General features: G+C 33.2%; 5 protein-coding genes across 21 annotated transcripts in view; 3 read left to right on the top strand and 2 right to left on the bottom strand.

The window, feature by feature from the left end:
• The window catches only part of LOC117242431, an 82043-nt gene extending 76318 nt beyond the window's left edge, over positions 1-5725 (top strand). For both annotated transcript variants that reach the window (XM_033509082.1, XM_033509081.1), the window contains one exon: positions 554-5725. In XM_033509082.1, coding sequence (XP_033364973.1) covers positions 554-3476 — 2923 coding nt within the window. In that variant the 3' untranslated portion in view covers positions 3477-5725. The remainder of the gene's footprint in view (positions 1-553) is intronic.
• A 623-nt stretch (positions 5726-6348) lies between these two features.
• Positions 6349-13016, top strand: LOC117242432 (dynamin-like 120 kDa protein, mitochondrial). Of its 6 annotated transcripts, none has more exons than XM_033509083.1 (18): positions 6349-6643; positions 6936-7179; positions 7259-7394; positions 7485-7616; positions 8051-8095; positions 8955-9041; positions 9124-9281; positions 9351-9514; positions 9601-9865; positions 9944-10135; positions 10197-10381; positions 10576-10737; positions 10823-11010; positions 11089-11303; positions 11374-11631; positions 11709-11909; positions 11998-12202; positions 12401-13016. In XM_033509083.1, exons 1-18 carry the CDS (start codon positions 6615-6617, stop codon positions 12463-12465), a joined length of 2931 nt encoding a protein of 976 aa, XP_033364974.1. In that variant the 5' UTR covers positions 6349-6614; the 3' UTR covers positions 12466-13016. The 6 variants fall into 6 exon arrangements, with proteins under 6 accessions (XP_033364974.1, XP_033364975.1, XP_033364978.1 ...); XM_033509084.1 differs by having other exon boundaries at positions 6350-6643; positions 7485-7595; XM_033509087.1 differs by lacking the exon at positions 7485-7616 and having other exon boundaries at positions 6350-6643.
• A 120-nt stretch (positions 13017-13136) lies between these two features.
• Positions 13137-18725, bottom strand: LOC117242436 (transmembrane protein 184C). Of its 4 annotated transcripts, none has more exons than XM_033509101.1 (7): positions 18643-18725; positions 17669-17978; positions 16455-16491; positions 16089-16366; positions 15651-15857; positions 15345-15560; positions 14775-15063 (listed from the first exon to the last, which is right to left on the bottom strand). In XM_033509101.1, exons 2-7 carry the CDS (start codon positions 17914-17916, stop codon positions 14775-14777), a joined length of 1275 nt encoding a protein of 424 aa, XP_033364992.1. In that variant the 5' UTR covers positions 17917-17978; positions 18643-18725. The 4 variants fall into 4 exon arrangements, with proteins under 4 accessions (XP_033364993.1, XP_033364992.1, XP_033364990.1 ...); XM_033509099.1 differs by lacking the exon at positions 18643-18725 and adding an exon at positions 18234-18374; XM_033509100.1 differs by lacking the exon at positions 18643-18725 and adding an exon at positions 18096-18288.
• A 196-nt stretch (positions 18726-18921) lies between these two features.
• LOC117242435 (zinc finger protein 354A-like) lies at positions 18922-23106 on the top strand. 3 transcript variants are annotated; one of them, XM_033509096.1, is made up of 7 exons: positions 18922-19106; positions 19626-19953; positions 20021-20690; positions 20857-21075; positions 21145-21287; positions 21578-22218; positions 22507-23106. In XM_033509096.1, exons 1-7 carry the CDS (start codon positions 19039-19041, stop codon positions 22523-22525), a joined length of 2088 nt encoding a protein of 695 aa, XP_033364987.1. In that variant the 5' UTR covers positions 18922-19038; the 3' UTR covers positions 22526-23106. The 3 variants fall into 3 exon arrangements, with proteins under 3 accessions (XP_033364987.1, XP_033364988.1, XP_033364989.1); XM_033509097.1 differs by having other exon boundaries at positions 18923-19092; XM_033509098.1 differs by lacking the exon at positions 18922-19106 and adding an exon at positions 19518-19539.
• Positions 23100-27645, bottom strand: LOC117242434 (Bardet-Biedl syndrome 7 protein homolog). 6 transcript variants are annotated; one of them, XM_033509093.1, is made up of 13 exons: positions 27167-27641; positions 26855-27044; positions 26586-26754; positions 26197-26273; positions 25869-26121; positions 25435-25697; positions 25147-25336; positions 24979-25059; positions 24708-24854; positions 24221-24342; positions 24046-24155; positions 23688-23967; positions 23100-23247 (listed from the first exon to the last, which is right to left on the bottom strand). In XM_033509093.1, the coding sequence occupies exons 1-13, from the start codon at positions 27306-27308 to the stop codon at positions 23121-23123; spliced, it is 2151 nt and encodes a 716-aa protein (XP_033364984.1). In that variant the 5' UTR covers positions 27309-27641; the 3' UTR covers positions 23100-23120. The 6 variants fall into 6 exon arrangements, with proteins under 6 accessions (XP_033364984.1, XP_033364982.1, XP_033364983.1 ...); XM_033509091.1 differs by having other exon boundaries at positions 23688-24155; positions 25869-26273; positions 27167-27309; positions 27382-27645; XM_033509092.1 differs by having other exon boundaries at positions 23688-24155.
• Positions 27646-27759: the final 114 nt, after the last annotated feature.

Raw genomic sequence — 27759 nt, 5'->3', positions numbered from 1 at the left:
TTTCTCTTGCTAGCCTGGCTTGGCCGTTCCCTGGTTCGGAATAGGAAACGTGCAAGGATAAATATGTTCCAGGTGGCTGTAAATCTATTGCCATATAATAGTCATGTTGATATATGGCTCGATTCTTGCGTGTAATAAATGAGACTGGATTTTGAGACAGGATTTATCCTATAAAAATTTTCATGTGTCAGTTTACTGGGTTTATGAACTAGTATGACACTCAGTTAAGATATTCAAATGGGAACCTTTAATAAAAATATTATCAAAAGGAAACTTAATAGAAGAGTATTAATTACTGACGTTCAATCTGAACAAATATTTAGATTTGCTGTAAATTAATTTTGTCAAATTTATTTTCTAAATTATATAATAACAAATATGTAATATAGCATATTAAATTAGTAATATAGCCTTTATTAAATTAGGTATCAAATTTACTTACATTTATACGCTTACTACAAAACCATTTCATCCGCAATCCTTATCATCCGAATTACGTATCATTGTAATTTCGCTTTTTCTAACCTAATATTCAAAATCATTCTGTGTACAGTGGATCCACGCCGATGAAGGTTCTAGCGGAGCTAGCGTGTGCCAGAGCCCCAACATCTACATCCGGGGACGTAGCATCTCAAGAATCTGTTCAATCTGCAAAAACTACTCCACTAAACAAAGATGCACCTCTGGAATCAAATCCCATAACCATGTCCAAAGATCTTCAGAAAAAGTCCAGGAACCCCATCAAGGAGCTCTTTGAAAGAAAGAAAGAGATGAATGAAAGAAAACAGCAAGAAAAGTCAAAAACAGAAGCAGCTCTCAGAGAACTGAATGTTCACAGACAAAGGAAGACTAAAAAGACGAAGAAGCACCAGAACTTCCCTCTGATTCGACGTAATGAGCATGGCGGCTTGGCCGAAAGGAAGAAACGCCGTGATGGCTTTGAAAGAAAAGATGAGTTCGTGTCAGATAGAATTAAAGATGTCTATGAGTTCGACGAGGAGGAAAGTCAGATAGAGCCTAACTTGGGTAGTGTGATGTCTTACAGGAGTAGGCCAGGCTATGAAGTGAGCTGCTTGAAAACTAAAGAGGTGGACGTGGCTGGATTAATGTCTAAGGCCATTGGAGATACTCTAGAGAATGGAAAAACTGGCGATGCCCTAAGTACCAGACTCGAATCTATGATTGATAGGAAATTTAAGGAGTTAGAGAAGTTTGCCCCAAAGACGAAAGGCGCTTTGAAATCCTTCCAGAGTGAGGATCAACAGAGACAAATCACTGGACCCATGGATGAGTTCGTGGAAAGAAAACCAACGAAAACTAAAAGGCCTATGGAGCAATCTTTGAAGCATTCCAAACTGAAAAAGAGGAACAAAAATCCTAAAAAGAAGACTAGGAATGCTTGGTACGAGAATGACAGCTCTGATGAGTATAGAACTGCCGTGAAGACTGAGGATGTTGGTGTAGGTATTTCAAAGAGTCAAAGAACGTGTTCAAAAGGGAAGCAAAATATTTTCGCAGAGTTATACACCTCCTCGGAGAGTGAGTATGAAAATGGAGACGCGGACTACGAGTCCAGAAGGCAAAGGAGAGTGAAGAAGAGCAGCAAGAAGACAACAGAATTGGAAAACGTGGAACAGATTCAAAAATTAGTTAACAAATACTCCTCTGATAACGAAGATCACGTAGACGATTGGAGAAGCCAGGATTTAAAGAACGACACTCCCAAACATGATTGTGATAATAAAAAATCTGAATCGGAGATGTCCGATCATCCTCTGATTATTGATGAGAGAAAAGATCTGGATGAACCGAGGAATAGCGACGACGAAACTGAGAATCAGTATGAGAGAAATTTTGAAATGGATGACCTATATAGAGAAGACAGTTCTATTGTTGAATCAGACGTGGAAGACTCGGCTCCCGTAGAACCACCAAAGATCGCAGAAGAGTTCAGGGTAAAGAGCCCAAGTTTGCCAGGGGAGAAGACTGATGCCAAGACAGATTACACGCAGGAAAGTGAGCGCGAGCTGATCCCATTAGAGGAAGCTTTGGACCTTCTAGATCAAGCTGACAATGAGAACTCCCTAAGTGCAAGGTACGGTGAAGCAATCAGGCCTGCTAAGCCCGAGGAGCATATCAATCCAGTGATGACAACAGAACCTGAGAATGAAACATTCAATCCTATTGAGGATTCTGATCCTCTGCCAGCGGCAAAGTCTCCTACTCCTATAGAGGAACAAGAGGAGGAGCCTGACAACGATCTTTTAGCCTTACCAGAAAAGTTGTCAAGTAACGAAAAACCACAAAAGGAATCCGAGAATCTTCCACTGCATGTGTTCCTGAGCAGAAAGGTGCAAGAGTCGAAGAAAAAGAAGGAGCAACAGTTGAAGAAAATGCAGGAAGAACAAGAAAGGATACTAATGGACTTCCAGCCCACCAGGAGACAGAGAAAATGCGCTATCGGAAAACAAGGATTATTAGCAGAGATCAGTAGCTCTGATGAAGAAATAAGTCCAAAGGATAGGAAAATGAGTGATAAGTCAGATCATGATAAGCCAAGGAAACAAAAGAGGGAGTCAAAGGAGAAGAGGAAAGAGAGGTATATAGAGAAGAAGCATGAACAAATGATAGCCAAAGAACAAAAAGCCATAGAGGAGGAGATCCTGAGAGAGGTTGGAAAGAAGAAGGAGTCCCTTGCACAGAATATTACAGATGCAAAAAATACTGTAGACATGAATGGTACAAAGAAAGCAGAGAACACTGAGTTAACAGAAAACAAAATGCCTCAAGAAGCAGCACAGAAAAAGAAACATCAAACTAAGGAGAAACAAAAAAAGCAGGTCAAGACAGATGAAGATATGTTTGCCAAGAATAATCATGAAGGACTTAGTGATTTAGAGAATAATTGCAACAAGTCCACGTTGATGGAAACCAATCATGAAATTGGAAATAATCAAGAGTCTCTTGTGAAACAGAAGAAATACTCCAAGTCTCCAACAAAGCCAAAAAAGGCCTCAAAATCAGACCAGAAAATCACAGCAGGTAGAAAGAACAAAAACTCTAACACTGATAGGAAGAATAGAGCAGATTCAAAGGGATCAAAAGACAAAGAACGTAGATCCTCGAGTGGTAAGCGAGATTCTGATGATGAGGAATTAAAGACAACCAAATCCTGGAATAAAGTCGAAGAAGGAGTTGGAGTAGCCATTGGTCGACGAAAAAGGGCAGCTGCCAATCAACTGTACTATTGGTCCAGTTCTAGTGATGAAGAAGAGATGCTGGAAGTGGTTCCCACAGTTGAAGAGGAAGAAGATGATCGTCAAGAGCAACATGGTTGGATCGTCGGTGACTCGCATAAGAGGATGATTACCATGCTTGCTATGGAAAAACAGTTAAAGGAGAAACGAAGGAGGAGTGAGGATGAATTTGAGCCTGGCAGGACGAAGAGTAAAAAACACAGAAACAGCACCTCTTGATACGTGTTTCATGACTAGGTTCATAACTAGGATGAATTACAAGAGCAACAGTTTTTGACTGACTAGAAACAGGATGAGGAATACAGAGTTCCTTTTTTCAGAGCCAGCCAGTGTAGTTGGATATCTCACAGAATCTAGGTGATCAGCATGTGTTTTATAATCAGGTTCACATATACAGTTATAAGAAGCTTCTGAGGAGTATGGTGACATTTGTAACATGTGGAAATGAAGAAGTACACTGAGGAGAGAGAGAAAGGCAGACGAAGAGGCAACTTTTGATACGCATTTCATCACTACTTTTTCCAAATGACTCTGAAGAGAGTACATCATTGTTTTTCTAAAGGACTTAGAAGTGGATTCAGAAGAACTGGATTTTCTTAATAACGCATTGCAGAATAACAGTCGAGATGATTAGAAGAAAGACTTTTCTAACCAGAAGTAGCGTAATCGGATCTTTTGATACTAGTCTTAGGCTCGCGAGTGAATGAGACAGGATAGGTTTTTATTAAGGTAGCTAAAGGAACGTTAGATAGTAATGTAAATCTGAGTTAGCGAATTTCTGTCTTTTGTTGAGAAAACAACAACGAAGAGACAGTTTGTAATCGGTTTATGAAGAATGTAGAAATGTATCTTGAGCGAGAGTTTTAGAATTGAAGCAATTAGGGGAGAGACTATATCTTATAACCTAAAAGAGTCAGAACTATAATTGTTCATATTTCCTCCTTATTTTTTTTTCAAGTATACGAGATAACGCGAAGATTTAGTTTCTTTTTTTTTTCTTCCCTCTTTCTTTTATTTTCTTATAGTTGATGCTCTTTATAGTTTGTAGAACGTAGTGCTGCAAACGTTCAATAATCGACGCTTATTTGTTCCATCGAGTACGGTGGATGTAATGTGACCTACTGCCAGAAGAAATTCCGATTTCTTTCGGTCATATATATTGTTATATAGTAACGTGAATCGAAATGACGAGTGTGTGTCAAGTTTTTTGAAACAATGGGAAATAGGTCACGTGTTGTAATCAAGGTGTGTAAGAAGAAAAAAGCAAAATGGCAACCTGTACATAGCTTGGCATTAATAATAATAACAATGATAATAGTAATAATAATAATAACACTAATAATAATAACACTAATAATAATAATAGTAATAATTAAAAAAGGCTAGCTCGTATTATGTTAAAAATATAATAATTCCATGCCCTTATAAATATTATAAATATAATCTAATTTAGACTGAATGTGAGTAAATAGCGAACATTAAAAGAAATTGAAAAAAATAATTAAGAGCACCTTTAGACAATACTAGGGACATTTGTAATGTTTTAGTTAAAGTAGCAGATATTTAGGTGATGAGAAACGAATTAAAAGGGAGATTAAGATTAATCAGGCGAAAAAAAAATATTAGAAGGAAGAAAAATGTCATACATTGATTTAATTTATTAAAAAGGACGATGTAAACTGGGGTCCAATCGAGTAGCGTGCTTTTGCCGGCTTCTTGTGATTCGTACATATCGCGGTAGTCGAAAAAGGGAAGGTGGATAAAGAAGAAATCTGTAATGTCGGCTGTTTTTTGTCACCCGGCATGTTTTTCCAGAATTGCCCGAATAGAAATCCATTTTCGAAGGAGCTTTAGCGCAGTTTAGTCGTTTAATATGTGAAATCTTTGTTCTTTTTTCTCATTCGAATGCGTTCGAATATTACACCCTCCCCCCTCTAGATCTCATATCGCGGCATCAACGATGATCGAATGATGATCGTCACGTATTTAAGAGTAAAATCTTATAAATGATAAAGGAACGGTAGAAAAAGAACTTTCCTTTCATACGCCTAGTTGATGCACATAATTCTAAGTACGTAGAATTTCATATGAATATATATATATATACATATATATATTCGGGACAAAAGATTATATATATATAAATATGAACATATAAAAATATGAGAAGATAATTGAATGTATAACAGAAACGATTAAAACAAAAAGCAGAAAAAAATAATGACATAGACTTTAATGTAAATGTACTGCCATAATCATATTATTATACGAGAGCCTATGCGAATAGATATATTATTATTATTCCTATAAAGACGAACAACCGGAGAAACAACAGCGACATGATGGCTAGCACAAAACAAAACTAGACAACAATCCAATTGTAAATAGAGCATATTTTCAATGTGTCTGGAAAAGTATGTTTTGTAATATAAGGATTGCAAAGGAAAAATAAAATTATTAAAGAATCATTTCTGCGTTACTGCATATTGTGGAAAAGCGAAGAACCTCTGTTATTATATAAAAGTAACGCTTCCTTTATGGGAGCAGAAAATATAATGTGTCCATTGTACCTTGCATGTACAGAATACCTAAAAATTTACGAGAAATCGAAAAAAGGTGATAAATGAAAAATTAGTAGAATTTTTTTATCAATATATCTTCAATGCTAACAGAGTACTCAGTGTGTAAATTAATTACTCCTTTAAAAAATGTATCGCAAAAAATTTCAATTTAAATTTGTTTTTCGTAAAATAACGAAAAACTCGAAGCCTGAAAATTAACAATTTTATAACATTTGTAAAAAGCTCTGAAAGTTTTATTCAATTGGTCGATTTTGAATTCTAAATTTATATCTGTGAAAAACGCGGGCTGAAGTCAAATACATTCACGACTGTGCATATAGATAACAAATCGTCATCCTAACTAAATGAGACAATTTATTTAATAAATAATTACAAAATTGATTTCTGATGTTTATCATAAACTTAATTTGAGATTGCTACGATTGTAATACTAACCTAACCTAAATCTAGTCTTACTCCTTTGTGATTTTTTATCGCTCCAATTATCTGATTGGTGGAATTTTAGAACTGAATCCACGCTATTTGTAAAGGGAAAAGGATCCACATATTTCCACGCATGTGCTTTGCCAAAACAGTGTGTCCTCTTTGTAATGTCTGCATGCGTTAGAATAGGTTGAAGTACTAAAGCATGAATTATTAACAGAACCGTCTCGTTTCACTGAATTTTAGAAGAATTTTTACACCATTAATTTGATATATGTCGTATATATATCCCCAAAAAGTATATTTTAGTAATTGTTTTTCCTAGCTCACTGTTCAAAGGATATCTTGCAAAATGAAACAAATTCTTTGTGGTAAAATAGGGTAAGAACATTAAACACAAAAAGAACTTCATTTCATAAACATTATACTTTCGTTATTTACTGTCGTTATTTAAGCTCCAAGTATTATAACTTTTAGGTTATAGTTCAAGAACTAGTCAATTTTATAAATCTGTCAGAATTTCTTTTCATTTCTTAATCTTATTGTTTAATGAGGCGTTTTCTCCTAATTCTTGGCTTAATATTTCTTTACTCCTGTATTGTTTGAGATACAGATAATGAAAATGTACTAATTGTATGTTCTTAACTAGAACATTAAATGTTTCTTCTTGCAGAGATAGGATTGTGCTAATTTCAAAGACATCACGATATCCTTTACCTCTATTTAGTGCAAGACATTTAATATCTGGCAAGATGAACAAGGTTTATCAGCCATTACTAGCATCACCACATATACGCTACTTTGGAAACCCTAATCGGACATATGCAGTTTTTATTGGAAGAGTATTAAGAGGAGCATTAAAAGTTCGGTATCTTTTATTGGGTGGTGCAGTTGGTAGTGGAATGACTTTACAGAAGGTACTTAACAACATTAACATAAAAATACTTCAATAATTTCATGCATGATCTATATCCATAAAAATATTTTCTGTTAAAGAAATATGAACAATGGAAAGAAATTATACCAGATATGAGTTGGTTGAATGATGTATTTCCTAATGAAGAAAAGTGGAAAGATTTACGTGAATCAGTTATGACGGTTAAAAATATTTTCACAGATAAGATTGAAATTGGTAAGTATCAAATTGTAGAAAAATATTTAAATATATGAAAACGTGAGGCAAAAGAAATTAGAGGCATAAAAAATGGACAAACATAAACAGATCCACGTATAAAGCAGTTTGGCGAAGCTAAATATAAAGAGTACAAAGAGTGGTTCAATCAGAGACTGGATGATGCTATCAAGGCAGCTGAAGTTGATCAAATCCAACCAGGTGTGGATATTTCCTTTAATCGTGAGTTAAATGCAGGTCCTTGTTCGTCCTTGCAAAATGCCTAAATTTTTGAAGCCAGAAGCTTTTTCCCATCACCCATTAATTTTTTAATTTGCCTGACGTTTTCTTATTCTACTAATTTTCAGGGATAATTACCTATTTTAATATAATAGCTAATATTTGTTTTTCCACTGCTATTCTACTTCCCATTAATTTAAATTAAATTGCTGAAGTATCCCAGAAATATGAATGACAATTAAAAATACTCCTACTCGTTATTCAAAAGCATGCAAATAATATATAAAATCATATTTTATTTATGACTTTGTAAATGAATTAAATTTAATACAATTTATTTCCTCATATTTTCATTTTCCACCATTGCTTGTCAAAATCATGCCTATTATGTGTATATATCCAGTTAGAAATGTATCATTATGGTCTGTTCTGTTCAGGTATATTTGACGCAATCTCAACAATAGTATCCCAACTTTATTCAGGTGTGTAAAATGTTCAGGATTATCAATATCTTATTGTCTGTCCATTCAGCATTTTTTTTCTTTTTTTTTTATCAGTTATCTTCAGGCAATTCTAACATACAGTAGAACTTCATTCATTAAAAGATATGGGCAAATAACAATTTAGTGTTTTTTACGTACTTACCTTAATTAACATTTGTTAAACTTTGAAACATACATAGAAGCCTAGAAGGAATATAATGCTTATATAAGTAACATAACATTTAATGCAATAGTAATACAAGTAATATAGTACTACAGTATTATATATTAGAATATGACTTCACAAACTTTTTTCTATATACATCTCATTTCATACATTTTATACACTTATTATATATCATACATTTATTCACTCCTTTGCTTAAACATCAAGATTTCTTTATTATCTTAAGATTTCTTTATTTTTATTTAAACCCTCGCAAATTTTAATATTATATTATAAAATTTCCTTTAAACAAATGAAGCTCTATTGTAACAATCCTGATGCATTAAGCTAAAATGTAGATCTTTCCTGAAATGAATAAAAATATAGTGGTAAATACTGAATGGGACAGACCTTTTTTTTTGTTTTCAATTTCTGTTTTTTGCTTATGTTGTTGAATTAGATTGTTGAATTAGAATTAGAATTATTTTTCCATTAATAATTCATACATTAAACAGAAAATACTATTAATCAATGACTTATTGGTTTTATTTAATACATATTTCATATTTCATTTGGAATCACTTTGTCACAATTCTTAATTTTTAATAACTAATTTTTATACGAGCAAAGTGCTACTGTTGCTTTATCATAAACAGACTTAATACATCAATACTTAAACATTTTTTTATACAGAAGCGAAGCAGCACGTGGTGAACAATACTGTCGCGTTTGCTCGCCCATTAGCTAACGACAATATCGAAGAGGAACGTAAGAAAGCTCGTATGTACATGTTAGTGTATTAAAATTCATTTCTCCATCATTCTAGAAGCCTATAATTACATATTCGCCATTTCGTCCACAGAAAAGTCACAAGAGCGATTGAACGCTATGCAAGAAGAAGTAATGCAAATACAATTAAGGTATCAACGTGAACTTGAACGATTAGAGAGAGAAAACAAAGAGCTTCGAAAGCAGATGCTACTACGTGGAAGTCAAAAAATGAGTAACAAAAAAATAAAAGTAATTATATTGCAGCTATAGAATTTCGATGTCTAAAATTGTATGTCAATGTTAAATAATTTCTTCCAGAAATCTTTGATCGACATGTACAGCGACGTTTTAGATGAACTTAATGATTATGATAGCACTTATTCTACTGCTGATCATTTACCAAGAGTGGTAGTAGTTGGTGATCAAAGTTCTGGTAAAACATCTGTATTAGAAATGATCGCTCAAGCAAGAATATTTCCTAGGTAATAAAAGTTATATAAAAAAATTTAAATTATTCACTAAAACTTATCCCTTTTCTTAACTCTGCAATTTTTATTTTTTGATTTAGAGGTGGTGGCGAAATGATGACAAGAGCTCCAGTGAAAGTTACTTTAAGTGAAGGTCCTTATCATATAGCTCAATTCAAAGATAGTTCAAGAGAATTCGATTTGACGAAAGAGTCAGAATTAGCTGAGCTAAGACGCGAAGTAGAATTACGTATGAAAAACAGTGTTAAAAATGGCAAGACAGTTAGTCCAGATGTGATTTCGATGACTGTGAAAGGTCCAGGCCTTCAGCGTATGGTTCTCGTCGATTTGCCTGGTATAATCAGCGTAAGTGATAATTTGTATCAAAAATAATTGCCACACTATTCTCTAAGAAGCGTAAAATTTGTGAAATTGTTGCAACAGACAGTTACAATTGACATGGCGGAAGACACGCGAGATGCTATTCGACAAATGACTCAACAATATATGAGTAACCCTAATGCGATCATTCTATGTATCCAAGATGGTTCCGTGGATGCAGAAAGGAGCAATGTGACGGATCTCGTTTCTCAAATGGACCCTTCCGGCAAACGAACCATTTTTGTTTTAACTAAGGTATAATATTGCTTACGAGACTTATAAGTCAGTATAATTATTAATATTTTGGCATCGGTAGGTAGATTTAGCAGAAGAGAACTTGGCCAATCCAGAACGTGTTCGTAAAATATTGTCTGGCAAACTATTCCCCATGAAAGCATTGGGCTACTTTGCTGTTGTCACTGGTAGAGGTAGACAGGATGATAGCATACAAACGATCAAAGATTATGAAGAAAAATTCTTTAGAAATTCGAAGCTCTTTAAGTACGTATTATATTGGATTCATTGACGAATAATTATGATAATATTACTACACTAGGCAATAATTATTTCTATGGTCTATTGTATCAAATGCTGTATTACTGCATTATATTGCAACAACAGAAATTGATTAGTTGAAGTTACTTCGTGAGTAACTTTCAAGGCTATATATATATATTTTTCATGGTTTTTACTAGGGATGGCTTAGTAATGTCAGGTCAAGTTACAACAAGAAATTTGAGTCTCGCGGTTGCGGAATGTTTTTGGAAGATGGTTCGTGAGACTGTAGAACAACAAGCAGATGCATTTAAGGCCACTAGATTTAATCTTGAAACAGAATGGAAAAATAATTTCCCAAGGTATAAACTTTCATATTTTATCGAGTTTACCATTTATAAAAAAATTAAATTACTTAGCATTGAAAGAAATGATATATTTTTATAGATTAAGGGAATTAGATAGAGATGAACTTTTCGAGAGAGCAAGAGGGGAGATTCTGGACGAAATTATAAATCTGTCTCAAGTTTCACCTAGACACTGGGAAGAGGTGTTAATGGTTAGAATCTGGGACAAAGTTAGCATGCACGTGTTCGAAAACATTTATTTACCCGCGGCTCAAAGCGGAAGTCCAAGTATATTTCACAACACCATTATGGAATTCTCTTTTATGAGCAATTAATCTAATCTTTTTTCTTTGTTTCCGAATACAGGCACATTTAATACCACTGTCGACATAAAACTTCGTCAGTGGGCTGAACAGCAGTTACCATCTCGAAGCGTCGAAAGCGGTTGGGAATGCTTGCAACAGGAATTTCAACATTTCATGAATCAGGCAAAACTTAGTCCGGATCACGATGATATATTTGACAATCTAAAAAATGCAGTAGTTAATGAAGCTATGAGGCGACATTACTGGGAAGAAAAAGTAAATTTTTTAACTTTTATTTTCTAATCCTTTTTATTTGAAATGATACGTAATGAAAAATTCTCTTTAGGCATCTGAAATGCTGCGAGTTATTCAACTGAACACTTTAGAGGATAGAAGTGTGAATGATAAACGTGATTGGGATCAGGCAGTTCGTTTTCTAGAAACCTCAGTTAAAGAGAAATTGCAAGCTACGGAACAAATTTTAAGAGACATGCTGGGTCCAGGTCGCAAGGAACGATGGCTGTATTGGCAGAGTCAGAGTGATGACCAACAGAAACGTTCAGCAGTGAAGAACGAATTAGATAAAATTCTTTATGCGGACAAAGTAAGAAGACATAATCACTTTATAATCTAAATAATAATAATCTAAAAGAATTATTTTTATTTTCTTTTTGTTCACAGAAACATACTCCTACACTTACTCAGGATGAACTTACAACAATTAGGAAGAACGTGCAGCGAAATGGTTTGGAAATCGACAATGAATTCATTCGAGAAACGTGGCATCCAGTATATAGGAGATTTTTCTTGCAACAAAGCTTGGCTAGGGCGTACGATTGCAAGAAAGGATATTATCTCTATCACACTGGACATGAAAATGAAGTAAGTGTATATAGTAATAAAAAAATTGCTTAGTATTTTTGATATTTTATCTTTCATTGGAAATTTCAATCTTTAATATTTCTCATAGATGGAGTGCAATGATGTTGTTTTGTTTTGGAGGATTCAGCAAATGCTGAAGGTTACTGCCAATGCACTTCGACAACAAATTATGAATCGAGAAGCTCGTAGGTTAGATAAAGAAATAAAAGAAGTATTAGAAGATTACAGTCAAGATAATGAAATGAAACAGAAACTGCTGACTGGTAGACGGGTCACTTTAGCCGAAGAATTAAGTATGTTCTTTTATTATCATGCATCTTAAGCAAATTTAAGTAAATTTCTTTAAGTACAAAATTTATTTATTATGTTTCTATTAAAAAAATATGTCGTGATATACATTTCAATAGATAATTTCAGAAAATAGTCTACCTTAAACATATACATCAATTTGACTATGATTTCTATGTTTTTGTACTTTTATCTCGTTTCAGAACGTGTTAGGCAAATTCAAGAGAAACTCGAGGAATTTATTCAAGCATTAAACAAAGAGAAATGAATAACATAGACTGAGAGTTTAGAAGCCTGAAACCTATGGTATGTGATAAGTGATGATAAGCCCTGGTGGCTTGTTGTTAGGTATATACTAATTTATTTTCTTCGCTAATCGAACAATAATACAGATATATTACTAATCAAGTCTTATGATGAGTGGAAGCTATTCATTTAACTAGTAAGATTTGATATGTAAAATTATTCTTCAGACTGTTAGCATTAAAATTATGGCCGATTTTACGCGACTATGGTATTTTTACATTTTTATTTTACATTTAACAAATTTTGTTAACAGAAAATATTGTTCGGACACAAATGCGAAATATTGTCAATAGTTAGTATTGATTAATACCAAAGCGAACAACTCGAGAAAAATTTCGGAAATAACGCTTCAGAATAATTGAATACATAAAATGTAGATATTCTTAATGTAACTAGAAAAAATAATTCTCATAACATTTTGTATATACGTCTCATCTGTGCATACAGAACGAATAGAAACGAATATACGTTTTGTATGGGTAGGAAAAGCGGAATAAAGAAATAGAAACTGAATTCCTCATGTCTATAAACATTTCTTTTCAATCATAAAAGTGCATGTGTAAGTGACAATATATTATAATTTTTTAATTTTTTAAGATATATTTCGCTTAAACTAAAATAAGAAATAAACACTAAAAGTTGAGAAAATTTAATAGTAAAAAACATAAAAGACATTTTTTATCATACTTATCGAATTTTTTTACGATAGTAACCATTTTCAGTACGTTTTTTTTGTTCCATAAGATATACTATTGAACACTCAATAGGATTGTTAAGTACTTGTGGAATTGAAATGTGCCTTCATACAAAGTACAAAGTAGCTTGAAGAATTATTAAAATACACGTTTTATGCCTAGTTTCTTCTCGTGGTAAAAGAGTACAACGTATCTCGTCGAAATTTATTTCTATTCTTCGTTAATTGATAATAATAGAGATTAACGGTAGTTCCAGATATATCACAAAGTTACAAGTAACATGGTAGAAACATATTAAAAATATTATTTTCTTTCAAGATCTTTAATTGACGATGTAAATTGCTAGGTCAACCGGAAAACTACTTTGCTTCTAAATTCTTTTTTTTTTTAATTCTGGACAATATTAACTTCGAGATAAAATATACCCTATTATTTGGTCCGAACGTCTGATAAAGTATTCAAGTTCGTTTCAAGTTTTTTATGCAAATATTCTTACGAGAATCCATAGTACGTCTTATGAGCATTTATAAAACTCTTTTAAGGCTAGAAAAATTGTTTGCTTGTTTGAAATTAAAATATTCATCAATCGTCTCTTCTATGACAATTAACACCACTTACGCAAGAGAAATATATTGATATGACTATGCAAACGCATTAACGGCACGGTTTTAGTGAATATCGCCATTATAATATTTATCTTTTTTTCTCTGGCGACCATCGATGCATTAATATATCATATGTACTTGAGTATTTTGCTTTATCATCATGTAAATCATGTGAGCTTCTATTTTGTATTTTCTAACCGACGTAGTCAATACAAAATTAAACAATCATGTACATTTGGCAGGAATGTTTCTCTCCTCGTTATTTACGGTACACTCGGCATTCAGAGTTGGGCAGAATTCTATATACTCAATAAGCAGACGAGCAATTGTTTAATAAATACAAGACGAACAACATGGAAATGTAGACTTTTCGCGATGATAGGTCTTCTCCGAATAATGCCTAACTCCGTGGTACATTTATTGGGGTTGATAAACCAGCAATAAACAGTGTAACACGTTTATAAATAGGACTGTACCGATATATTGTTCTAAGTATAAACATTATTGTATGTATGTATGTACGTATGTATATATATATGTATATATATATGTACAATTATTTGGTAATACATCATTGGTAACACGAGGCATCGCGTAATTGGCCGCAAATCAAGGGGGGAAAAAAGCGTTTTCTTAAAATGGACGAGGTAAAACGACATTTCTGTCTCGTGTTGCAAACATGGCCACGTGTATCAAATCCCTTATTGTAATATGGTATTCTCATGTCGTGTTGTCTCTCCCGGGAATAATGAGTGTGTCGTTCAACGATTCAGGATGAGAAATTTGTACAGTACACGGGGGAGAACACACGTTTTGTAAAACTAGATATTTTTTCAAACTTTTCTCGCTCTGCTTAAAGGTTATACTAGCGATATGGAGCAATCTTAATTAAAGTGTGCTATATTCCAGACGAAGTGTACCCCTTGATTAAACGTTCCTCTCTCTGTGATAAGAGAACGAACATTACATGATTATGTCTTCACCGCGTTACTAGTATCCTGCACGTCTGGAATTAGTTCAACGGGACCATCCACACCATTCTGTTCCATCTCTGCTGTATTATAACTAGAAAAGGAACATGCTGGTGCACTTCTGGCCGTGGTCACTGTAACTTCTGGAAGAAGGGACGTGCGTTCTGTCGCGCTCCCCCAGGCCTGTTGATAAGCGCTTCGACCACGTATCCTACGGCTTAATGAAGATCCTACTACCCCAAGGTGTTCTTTGATGTCGTTGTGGACATCTGAGACATCCCACATTGCTCTAGAAACATCAAGTATATTTTTAACCCTTTACAATGACTATTTGAAAAGTACATATGGCACTATAACTTTTATAAGCTATTTTATAGGGTCTAGGACTCTTTCTTGCGTATGAGGTATTGAGGAACTGGGTTAATCCATCATCTACTGCTATGTACTATAAATGAATGCTTAGTGCTATGAGAGTCATCTATAGTGTATTGCATAAATGTTCAATGACTATGATGACTACTATGGACATCCACAATAATCTAAGATGTTTTTCAACCAAAATTTAATTACCTGAATGCATCCCACCATGCTTGACCCTGTGCTAGATTTACAAAAGGTTTGTATGTAAAACTGTAGTGGTGAGCCACTGCAGCCATAAACATTTCAATACAGATTAAAAAGTCCTGCAGCTTAGATGATATATTTCTGATATATTCCATGTTATTCGTTTTAAAAATACTCGATATCACATCAAAATACACTAGCAATGCAACTATCACGCCTTGACTGCAAAATAAAGAAAAAAGTGAGATTTCGTGATATAACATTTAAATATATTCAAATGAAAATACGATTTTACAATGTGTGCAAACTTACAAGAAGGAGAAGAATACGACCGCTTTGATACACAAAAATTTCCCGATTGGTTTCATTGGTTTCAAAGCCTCCGCATTGGCGCGATAAAAAAGCACCAAACAATACATGGCAACAAATTGTGATAAATTATTTAAAGCAATCATATATGGAAAAGCTACGTCTGTTCTGAATTCACCTTCTCCATACACTCCATTTAGTTCACAGATACTAAACAAATAAATATAAATAAATAATTGATTATGAACAATCATGTGACAGAATAATATGTATATAATTCAATATGTAATCTACATATATTTGAAATTCATGCTATCAATAGTGCTTGATATTTTAAGTTGAATATGAGAAATTACCAGAGTGTATCAGTGAACTTTTTTTATAGAAATATTTCTTTTTTACTTTCTATGATGTAAATACGAATATTCATTATATACGTACAAAGATATCAAAGTTGTTATAGGCCTAACTGCAGTATATTGTAATATTCCATGTTTGCACATATGTACAAATTCTCTGCCCATTTCCCAATCAGGTAAACAACACAGGGGGAACATGTGATGTACTTGAGGGGAAATTTCAAGTCTGTGTTCCAGCTGACGATCAGCATCCAAATAGGCCAATAAATACATCATAAAATTGTATATTACATATGCCTCATAACACTCCCTCAAACTGTCAACGTATATGCTGCCTTCTGGATAAACCAGACCAAGCCACTACAGGAATTCAAAAAGAATTTGTACTTAAAATAGAGAAGTATGTTGATATATGTATTTTATGTAAAAGATAGAAATTTATACCTACAGCATTCACTGCATAAATTGGTACCATCCATAATATCCTGAAACAGGATATAAAATTTCATATTATTTTGTAATAATATACAAATATACAAACAAAAGCATAAAAAATTTTTTAATTTCCAAAAAACTAGCTCTAATTAAGTCATAAAAAATTTCAATTGTTAGTGCTGTATTAAATATTTAACATTAATAGATTTCTATTACAAAGGTTTTTGACCAAGAGAATATTATGATGGAAGTATCTCCCTGTGATTACAATAAACTTCTCAAGCTTGACAAGAAAGTGAACTTTGATTTCCTACAATCATATCATTTTCTTCCAAATGGATTCAACTGTTTATGTATCATAACAGTGTATATATAGCCATAATCTTTCTTGTGACAGGAATTTTATTTACACATTAAACAAATAAAATTAAATAAAATTTGATATTTGCAATATTTTTAAATATATATGTTATTTTAATAGTATGAACATGATAATATTCAATTATAATAACCATTTTAATAATATTTTTAAAATTAAGAATTTGCAGGTTTTATAAAAAGTGAGTTTATTTATTCAAAGCCTCTACCTATATCAATGACTCTCGACATTTACTATATTAAATGACAATCAATACGAGTTCTTTGACTTGAAAGATGGAAAAAAGACATTTTCTTTAAATAAATTATTACCATTAATAATTGTTGCCAATTATGATATTCATGTAATGAATATAAAAAATTTAATAAAATATACAAATATAATATTAAAAAAAAATTTGTCCCTTTTCTAATCCTGAATGTTAACTTTTTATTTGATATTTAAGAAATAGGAAAAATACTATATATATACATACAATTATGTATTACATAATCCAGCAATGATATATTTTTTGATTGAAAGCAGATTAAGTAATTGTCAATCAATACATCCCTATACAATAAAAAAGTGTATCGTTAAAAAAGTTACTTCCCACAATTTACCAATTAATCTAAAATATATAGTGCATAATAATTATCCACACTGATATCTAACTAATAGAAAGTTATGATGTAATAAAATTTCATAAGAAGCTATAAATTCCTAACTAATTTTACAAGCAATAAATAATCAACTCAGAAGTCCAACCACATTGAAAGGAAGACAATTAAGCAACAAATCAATATACAATTTCTAAATATCAGCAAACAACCTCAAGACAACATCAATCATAGAATTCATCAACATACCTTATAATGTATTTCTGCAGTCTAGGTTGTGTATAATATATCATGTGTTGGACAATTTCGTAGAAAGCAATAGGCAAGGCAAGTAGCACAAAGGCACCACCCACCAGTGCTCCTTGATCCTGATTTTCGAAGCCATTCTTAATTGAATTGACCAAGAGAATTGGAACCAAAATAATGATCAGAAGTGCATAGAGACAAGTTAAAACTGGTAAAATCCATAGTCTCCAGCGACGACAAATAGAAGCCATCACTTTTCAGAAATTTCACGGGTATATCACATATTTTTTCCAATCAGTTTACCTGGCAATCTCTGCAAAAACCACAAACAACAATCATTACAATTTCACTATTCTATTATTAGTTCGTATCACGTGGATCAGGTTATAGTAAACTAATGATCTTCGACACGGCGGACAAATTAACGTACTTAAGCTTCCCGATATTTGACGTTTCCATCGAAAATACAGAGGAAATCGAGGATTTTTGCGGCCTACACGATTATTGTCTCGACCTATAATTGTGTAAACATGGTAAATGGCGTAGTTGTTAATAAAGTCATAACAACCTTGTCAGACTCGATGAATCAACGATGAACCGACGAGTCAGCTGATGGTAACAGTGCGAGAGAGGGAAACCGCCTCCGAGCTCCCTCGCTGTGTGTTACGCGATGTAGAAACCGTGTGAAAATAAATTTCAGTTCGTTTACATCGATTTGAGCCTGTCAGGTGCACTAATTCTCGATCAACGAAATTGTTAAAAGATTTGCGCCTCGTAAATTTGGCCTGGATGGCCGCCATGAGAACGAAGGTTCCTCCGAGGGACCCACGAGACCTTCACCATTTCAACAATTTGAGCAATCGTAGTTCAGTTAAGAATATCCTTAAACGAGGTTACATTTATAGCGACACACTTTTACTTTCGACTGTGATGGAAAAGTTGTGAACGTTATTTCGACATTTTTTTGTTTTGCTTACTTAACAGCATTGAACCAGGTTGAACCAGGTTGAATCCTGTCCCCGGAAGTGGAGAATTTATAACCCGGCAGGTGAAATTTAGGTTTCGGAGTAATTCAATCGAATTCATGTTAGTTATAAGGTTAGGCAAAGTCCATCTGGAAAATTCATTTTATAGTTGTAGTATAGAAGAAAAGAAAGGCAAAATCAATAGCGATGAAGATGAGAATGAAGATCATAAATGGATGAAGATGGATTGTAATGATGATTCAGCCTAGTATTTTTTCATCGGTTAAGTTGGTATTGGCAGAGATTCGCGTAGGCAGCGTAGGAAGGGTGCATCCGTTCTAATGGCGTCAAGACCCAAGCACTGTTGTCACATTTTGTCCTACAGTGTTTCAATATTTTGCTTTGTTTATGTCGTTCAAGTTTTTCTCGAAGGAGACGAAAAATCGACGTGGGCTTTCGAAGGTTGGTACAGGAAGGTGAGAGGAGGCCGATTTTTCCGCTGGGACGCAAATCAAGCCCCGAGAGAAATTTTCTAAGAGCTCCGGGTGCAGTGACCTTGATTCCGCTGTCATTTCTGTAATACACTAGCGCGCGAAATTTGAATCGTTGATTCACTTTCTATAAATAAGAACGATGAATCTGTTATAATCTGCTTAAAATTAATAATACTAATTTATATTTATATAAATTTATATACTAATTTATATACTTATTATGAAAAAATATATTTTTTTGTGACAGAGAATTCTTATATTTTTTTTATACTTTTGTAAATGTATTATTATAGATAAATGAAAATAAACATGATAAAACTTATTTATGCTGTATGTGTTATTGAAATTAATACTTTTGTTAAAGAAAAGAAAATTTTTAATGACATTTTCCAAGGAATAAGGTAAACCAAAATATATTAGTAAGAATATTATTTCAAATCCAAATATATTTGTTAGAAACTGTTAGAATAAAAATAATGCACACGTATCTTTTTTTTCTAGCCACAAACAGCTAGTTTTTACAGATGGCAAGGAAATAATCTTAGAAGAAATTTTCTCCCATCAGCAGCTGAGTCAAATGAATATGGAAGTAACAACAGAAGAAGCACAAGCAGTGCTGCTGGAGGGAATGGAAGGTGCACAATACATTACCATCCAAAGGGCCGATGGAGAGCCTCTGAGCAAAAGTGTTCCTCTTCTAACTCTTAATGGAGAACTAATTTCTGAAGGAATGGTTGTCGATATGATCAATGCTGGTGTTGGCACAGATTATGGTACGGCAACTCAATATTATGAAACAGAAGATTTATTACAACATGATTTAACAGAGGTATAAGAATAATTTATTGTTTTTTCATATTCACACATTAGAAACTGATTTTGGATTTTTTAAACAGGAAGACAGAAGACTGGCAGCAGCTTTGGTTGCTGTTCAATTGCAACAACAACAAAAACAGCAACATCTTCATAGTCAATCCCAACATGAAGATCCAACTTTACCAGACGTTTCTCATCTAGAGACTCTAACTCCTGTGAATACTTATTCTATCCAAACTGTCCCAGAACCAAACCCGGTATATCCAACGTTACAACCTTTCAAACGCATCACACAGAATGTAAAACAGGAGTTCATAAACGTGAAAAGTGAGTATGACGTTGATGTATCAGCTGAAAGCAGTGAAGATGCAGCGCCAAGTTCAGGACCGAAAAGATCCTTGCCTCATAAAAAAAGGATACCTCGTAAATTGAAACAACAGACCAAAAGAAACTCGGCAAGGAAGGATGGCAGTAGGATAAATACGGATGTCATAAACGCTGACCCTTCCAGCGATATACAGACTCATATATTCAAGTGTGAACTGTGCAGTTCTAGGTTTAGTAGCCAATTAAAATTTTTCGAACATTTGAAGGTACATTATGAACCTGTCAAACAGGAAACCAGAATAGCACAAGCAACCAATACAAATATTACGATATCTGTACCAGAGTCTGTTCAAAATCTGGAAAATACAGTTATTGAAGAGTTCAGTGAACCTGAGGATCTTATGGAGGGCATCAGGGGTGTTGGTAAGTATAAGAACTATTACATCAAAATAAAAAAAATCACCAAGAATTGATCTTTCATGTTTGTCTTTTGTACTTTTCATTTGTGATAGTTTCAAGAATTATTTTTGTATAATTAATATTTAACAGTTTAGATGAATCTAACCAATATTGGTTTGTATATTTGCAGTAGAGGAGACAGGTGCACATATAGATGATGAAACAGAATCTCCATTGTCCTCGGTGAACAACGAATCACCATTGTGGACGATTACTGATGTCACAGATCACGTACATAGGGACCATGTAAAACCATCAACAGTCAATGAACAGAGTATACATGATAAAGATAAGACTGACATTCCACAAACAACGAAGAAAAAGAAGATATTGAAAGCTAGGAAGTCAAGTAAGTATATATACATTCAAGGGCTTCTTCTTTTAATTGCATACTTATAAGATCTTTTTATTTTGGAAGATGACGAATTAACGTGTCCCCAATGCGACCGGTCATTCCATCATAAAAATAGTTTAGTATACCACATGCGATCTCATAGTGGTGAACGACCTCACCAGTGTGAAGTTTGTGGAAAGAGTTTCTTTGCTGCTAGTGCGTTAAAGGTGAGACAATTTCAATTTCATGGACTAATATGGTATTGTAGGTTAAACCTTTTTAAGCCAATTTGCAGTAAATAAAATTTATTAAACAATATTGTAAAGAACATTTTAATTGTGCAAGATAGAGTAGAAAAGTTCTACAAAGAAACCAAGAAATTAAGCAAAATTAGTTCTATACACCTTTATAGTGAATTCTATAATAAGTTCTATTGAGAAAAGGAAGAAATGTCAAAATAAAATTATGGAATCTTCGGAATCAAAATAAGTTTTTAAACAAATTTTTTCAAATCTAGGTCCACAAGCGCCTTCACAGTGGCGACAAGCCCTACAAGTGCGAAGAATGTGGTCGCCACTTTCGTCAATGGGGAGATCTGAAGTACCACGCGACTAGTATTCACTCGGAGCAAAAGCAATATCAGTGCGAGTACTGTGGCAAGGATTTCGCGCGGAAATACTCTTTGATCGTTCACAGAAGGATCCACACCGGTGAAAAAAATTACCGCTGCGAGTACTGCAACAAAACGTTCAGAGCGAGCAGTTATTTGCAAAATCATCGTCGTATACACACTGGTGAAAAGCCCCACCAATGTGCTGTATGTGGAAAGCCATTTAGAGTGCGAAGCGATATGAAGAGGCACATGCATACGCACTCAAGAGGAAGAGCTGATAGACCCATGAACAGAGTCATGGCCGCGAAGAACGTAGCAGAAGATCACGACAAAGGTTCGCAAGCAAAGACCATACAAGATCTCGTTCGTGACTTAAAACTCGAAGTGGAAGCCACAGGAGTTGTGGAGATCGTTCCTCCTGATGATAATCCTGAAAGTATTCTACCACATGCTGGTGGACAAACTTTAGAATACACAGTGACAACGGCACCAGACACGAACCCTGACAGAGATCCTTTGGAGGCAGTTGTTCGTACTGATAACATGTGAGTTTATCTACTGTTAAGATTACAAAGAAGAAAATGATACAATCCAAAGATAAAATTAAAAATTAAAAATTTGATTAAATGGAAAGAAATGTGGGATTTGAGACATTTTTGAAGATCTCTAGAAATGTGGCTATCCTCAGTGTGCCTACATCAATCGATATCCCAAAGCTTTAATTTACAACCATGCTTATTTCATTACCACCAGTATAATAATACTTTGATTTATTTTATTTTATATTATAAAACATATTTCTGAGACTTATTCTTTTATTATTGTTCTTGCAGGCAGTATTTCTTCATGTAATAACTGTTGGATTGTTCCTTGTGACATTGAGAATGAAAGATCAAAATTGGCGCTTTGTGAGATCGGAGACACGTCAGATGTTGAACACGTCAGACTGATTGAATCGAAGTACTATACATCAATGCACTGCCTATCGTTGATGTGCATAAACGTACTTTCCAATTTCTTTGCGAGTTACTTTTTAAAAGAATATTATGAATGTAATGTTTAAGAAAAAAATATTATTCTTAAGACTGTTTTTAGCAGAAGAACTTGGGAAGTACAAGCATATATATGTATAGAAGAAAATTCCTATATTATAACAAAATTATATCAATTTAATTAGTCGGAAATGTATATAAATACATGAATGCATATACACATATACGTATATAGATAACTTACACGTATATATTGTACTATAATTAACGATAACCGGTAATTAAGGTAACTAATGTAAGTGTACATTTCTTAAGTCCTAGATAAGTTAATCGTTTATATTCGCGAATCGTCGTTGATAAAAAAAATATATTTTTTACGTGAAAACATTTATAGAAACACTGTGGTCCACTTTTATTGCATTTTCCACGAAGCGAGAAAAAGAAGCGGTGTTAGCTCAATCTTTATACAAGGATGGTGGAGGTACCGTGTTACTCGTGTCGATAAAAGCTTGTAAAACTTGAGCTAATTCTCTGGACTTAAGGGCTGCGCTGAGTTTCTCCGCAACGTCTTTGTTACCGATTCTGAAATCACATAAGATGTACATAGAAGGTGGAGCAATTAATTTAACAACCTTTTATTTTTTAACATTTCTCCCAATAAAATTTCATTTCTTATATCACCCGACGTGTATGGGTCCTCCAACTTCGTTATCGACAGAGTAACCAAAGACAGTTATAGAATTTTGTGTTAATTCATATAAATTTTGCCATTGTTATATTACAAATTGTGTTCTTACAAAGACTTCCCTATAATTTATAAGACACGGCATAAAAAGAAAAAAGAAATAAATGATTAATAATTAATATTAATTCTATTAAGTAAAAAAGTGTTTTGTTAAAATTTTTGTCTTATTGAATAAAAATACTTGGAATAATAAGTGTTGAGGAGATTAGGAATATTATATTCTTTGAAAGAAGATGGTACAAAATTTTATCGATTTAGATTATTTGTTAATACATACCTACGAGAACGTTTCGCTCTTTCCCAATCAACATAGAGATCTGTAATTACTGCGTGTAGCCTCTCCAATATTTCATTGTCCTTTGCCATTTGGGATTTGATCTCTGATTCCTTCTGTATCAATTCCTGATACTCTGAGCACAAATTTTCTTTAGGATTTTCCTTCAACTCCCATTCCTCCAGAGCATTCAAAATCTTTACTTTTGTAATTAGGTCATGAGCAGCATTTAATTGTGGAAAAATTAATTCCAATACTCTGGATATACTACCATCAGAAACATCTATGCAGAAATACGGAATAAGAGAAGAAATCTTAAAAAGGAAATAGTAATTCATATTGTGATGGATATATAACATACCACAGAAAACGTCTAATTTGATTTTTCTTTTTGTTGCCTCCCTGGTTAATATGTCTCTGAGAATTATGATGCTTGATATATTCTCTCCTAGGAAAATTGCACTTCCTTTTCTGACAATTAAGAAATCATTAAATCGGATTCAATATTTATATTATTAATGTAATATAGAACTTACTTGTATTTGCATTTTAGGAGGGTTCCAATGAAAGATGAGACATATGTCAAAGTAGCTTCTCCTTCCTCCAAATGAGGTCTCTCCGGCACATCTGATAACGCGAAAGAAAGCCATGCATGCATCTGAAATATGTAGAATTGGAAAAAGAAATATTAAAATAATAGATTTGTTATCATTAAGTACAGAATATTATGGTAATTAAAACTTTCGAGCGCCTGTAGACTAGCAAGCTATTGACTTCTCATGAATAGGTGTACGATAGGTTGCTCGGCAACAGGCGTAGAAACCAGTAACTTTATAGTTCTGAATTATTAACCACTTAACCTACAACTACGGGCAGCCTGTAGTACGATGATCGGGCAAAATATAATATATAATATAATGTATAATAATAGCTTGTTTATGTTTTCGGTTCAAAATTCTCGAACGTAAATCGTAGGTTAAGGGGTTAATATTTATTTTATCATTGCAAAATTTGAAATTTTACTTCTGCAACAGTAAAACCTCCAATTAATTTCAGTTCATTAAAGGGTCCTTCAACGTGAGTTTCCGAGTTATCGGCTTCGTGCTGTCTTACATGAAGAGAAAGAGCAGATATGGGTATTGCTATTTTGCGACAACATTTTGGTTGTACCTGAATAAAAAAAGGATTATATATTTAGATTTTTATATTATATTAGTATAGTTATATATGATGTTGCAGAAATTGTGGTATAACCAGAAATGAGGTGATTAGAAATTTTGTATTGTATTAATACTTGTGAAGTGACGTAAATCTGTAAAGTACCAGGCTGTCCTTCTATTGTCCTTAGCCTCATTTCAAGATGATTAGTATTTACCTACAAAGATTATTACTAAAATATCAAATATGAAATATTAAATTATTTAGTCGAATTTCTAATAATGATTAAATTATTTATATTTACTTGACAACGATAGGTAGCAAGAACAAAATTGCCTTCTCTAGGATTACAAGTAGACAGACTAACTACTGCACTGTTACTTTCCACATCCAATAATTCAATTGGAGTATCTGATTGTATCAAAATGTTATCAATAGGTGTATCAAGTTCTATGGAAAGAGAATATGATGCATCTTCTCTGTTTAAAATCATTCTACAAGAAATAAGTTTCATTTTATAATTTGATTTTTTAAATTATTATATTGTATTTTATTTAATGATAGGTGAAGAATAATTCTTCTAATTCTATACCTATGATTTACAGATAGAATCAATGGTGCTAAAGGATCAACTGAAAAACTAGCTGCTTCTTTTTCTTCCTTAAGCTTTTCCTGTAATTGTTCTATCTCTGCCTTTAACTTGGTCAAACCATCATTCTGGTCAGCTTCTAGTAGTCCAGGAGGCTTAGTAGTCAAGCCAAATATTCGTCCTGAATATGTGGTGACTAACACTTCAGGATACCCTGCTGCACCAATTATTCCTCCTACCACTGAACTGATGCTTTCCTTGGCATTCTATGAAATTAATTTTTAAGAATGTTTGTTCTTTGAATTTTTACATAGCTATACCAATAAATTATTAGGGAATTTAAAAAATTAAACCACTGAATAAATTAAAAAAGGAAATTAAGGAAATTAAAAATACTGAAACAGTTAAGAATTAAAGTTTAAATATGTTATACCTACATAACGATACCGCAGAAAAGGCAACATATCTTCTTCAGGAAAAGTATATACTTCAACGGTACCGTCCTGTCTGCCAATAAGTATATCTAGACCATCCTGTAGTTCATAAGTATCTAAAGAAGTGACTTCTGAGCCTGTCATATTCAAAAGCCAAGTGATCCTCAGTGTTTTGTTACCGTGAAGGATCAGCAAACCCACTTTGCCATCTATAGTTCCAACCAGAACACGTTCTTTAGATTCAAGATCACCTTCCCTATAAAAAATACTTGAAAGACACTTGGGAAATATAAACAAAGTAATATGAAAATAGTTTAGAAAACTTAGAAACCTATAGAGAGATAATACTGTGGGCACACTTGGAAGTCTGAGGATTGCTGGGGTTTTGGTGCCATGAAGGACTCGTATCTGAAAAGAACCAAATTTATTGTCAATCTAAAGTTGTCAAATTAAAGTTATTAGGCTGTACAATAGTATTTAGTCTAATGCTTATTGGGGCAAAAGGGAATTGGATTCCGTTATTCATAATTAGACTGTGGATGTTTATGCCTTTATGGGAAATTTGGAGATGCAAATATGCATAAAGTTTCCATTACTTCAATTGTATTCATAAAAATATGAAATTGCATAAACATTTACAGTCTTACAATGTTAGCATATGTACTGCCTATAGTGTAGTTAACTTTTATTATTTATTATCTTATTGATTAAGATTTTTACAGCACAATCTCCACAAGCTAGTATAGCAAACATGAAATTGCCATCAGTAGGTAGGAGGACAATGTCATATAAAGTTTCACCAGCTAAATAGGAATCAGCATCTTTGCAATCATGGTATCTATGGTAAAGATCTCTTGCACATGCTGCCAAATTTGGACCCAGCACATATCTGTGGAAAAATCTCCATTAATCTGGTTGGAATTGATAAATATTTATTTAAAATTAATTTTTATTTTGAATTTTCATTTTTTTCTATCTAATCTACTCACAGTGCTGAAATAGGATCTATAAGGTTTGTATCAAATTCCAAGAACAATTTTCCTTTCTTGGTGTACCCCTTCACTGTGTTTCCTTGTGCAATGTAAATCTTATCATGTCCAGTACCCCCAAGAACTAATTTGTTAATCCTTGGTCCTGGTAAGGACTTAAATGAAACTTGTAGCTCTCCTTTCTTTATACCTTATTAAAATATCAAGTGTCTTTACATATTTATTTAAAGAAATGAAGAAATAATAAATCTTCCTGCAAATTTTATTTGAAAGATTTAGTTTAAATTCTAAAAGGTAAAGAATAAAATTCACCATAGACATGAAGTACGCCATCATGGTCAGCAACAGCAAATTTTTGAGTTTGCCTGTGTTCTGTGGCAGGGAAGACCTTGGTGGTTCCCCTAGATGTGACACCTACAGCTGTATAGTCTGTCCTTGACAGTGGCAGAGTCATTCTGGACCAAAATGTAATTTTCTGTTATATCTCGTAAAATACTAATATGAAACAGAAATTTTTCAAAATCTACTTTTACACAGTTTTATTTATTATTCCATTCAGTACACTGAATAATATTTAGATGCTTGAACAAATTTTAATATTTTCAGATCAGAAAGATTTTAATATTTCAATCTAAATAAGCAAATTTTCTAAGGTTTTGATGAAAATTCTTAGTTTTGTAATTAGGAAGGCTGTTACAACTTTGCTTGTAATATCGTAGAGTGTAATAAACGTACGCACGCGCGTCGATCAATTTAACCATGGTAACAAACTAACACAACAAATCATTCTTTACGCTCTTCTCTTTGAATACTTATAATATTATAAAAAATAAAAAATTGCGTACAGAAAGAGATCAGCGTATCAAATAAAGATACACTAAATGTAATAGTAGGAGGTAATGTAA

Source organism: Bombus vosnesenskii, unplaced genomic scaffold, assembly GCF_011952255.1.
Source record: "Bombus vosnesenskii isolate JDL3184/JDL3185 unplaced genomic scaffold, Bvos_JDL3184-5_v1.1 scf7180000016274, whole genome shotgun sequence".
Taxonomy (NCBI): Eukaryota; Metazoa; Arthropoda; class Insecta; order Hymenoptera; family Apidae; genus Bombus; species Bombus vosnesenskii.
This window is presented reverse-complemented; position numbering and strand designations above follow the sequence as displayed.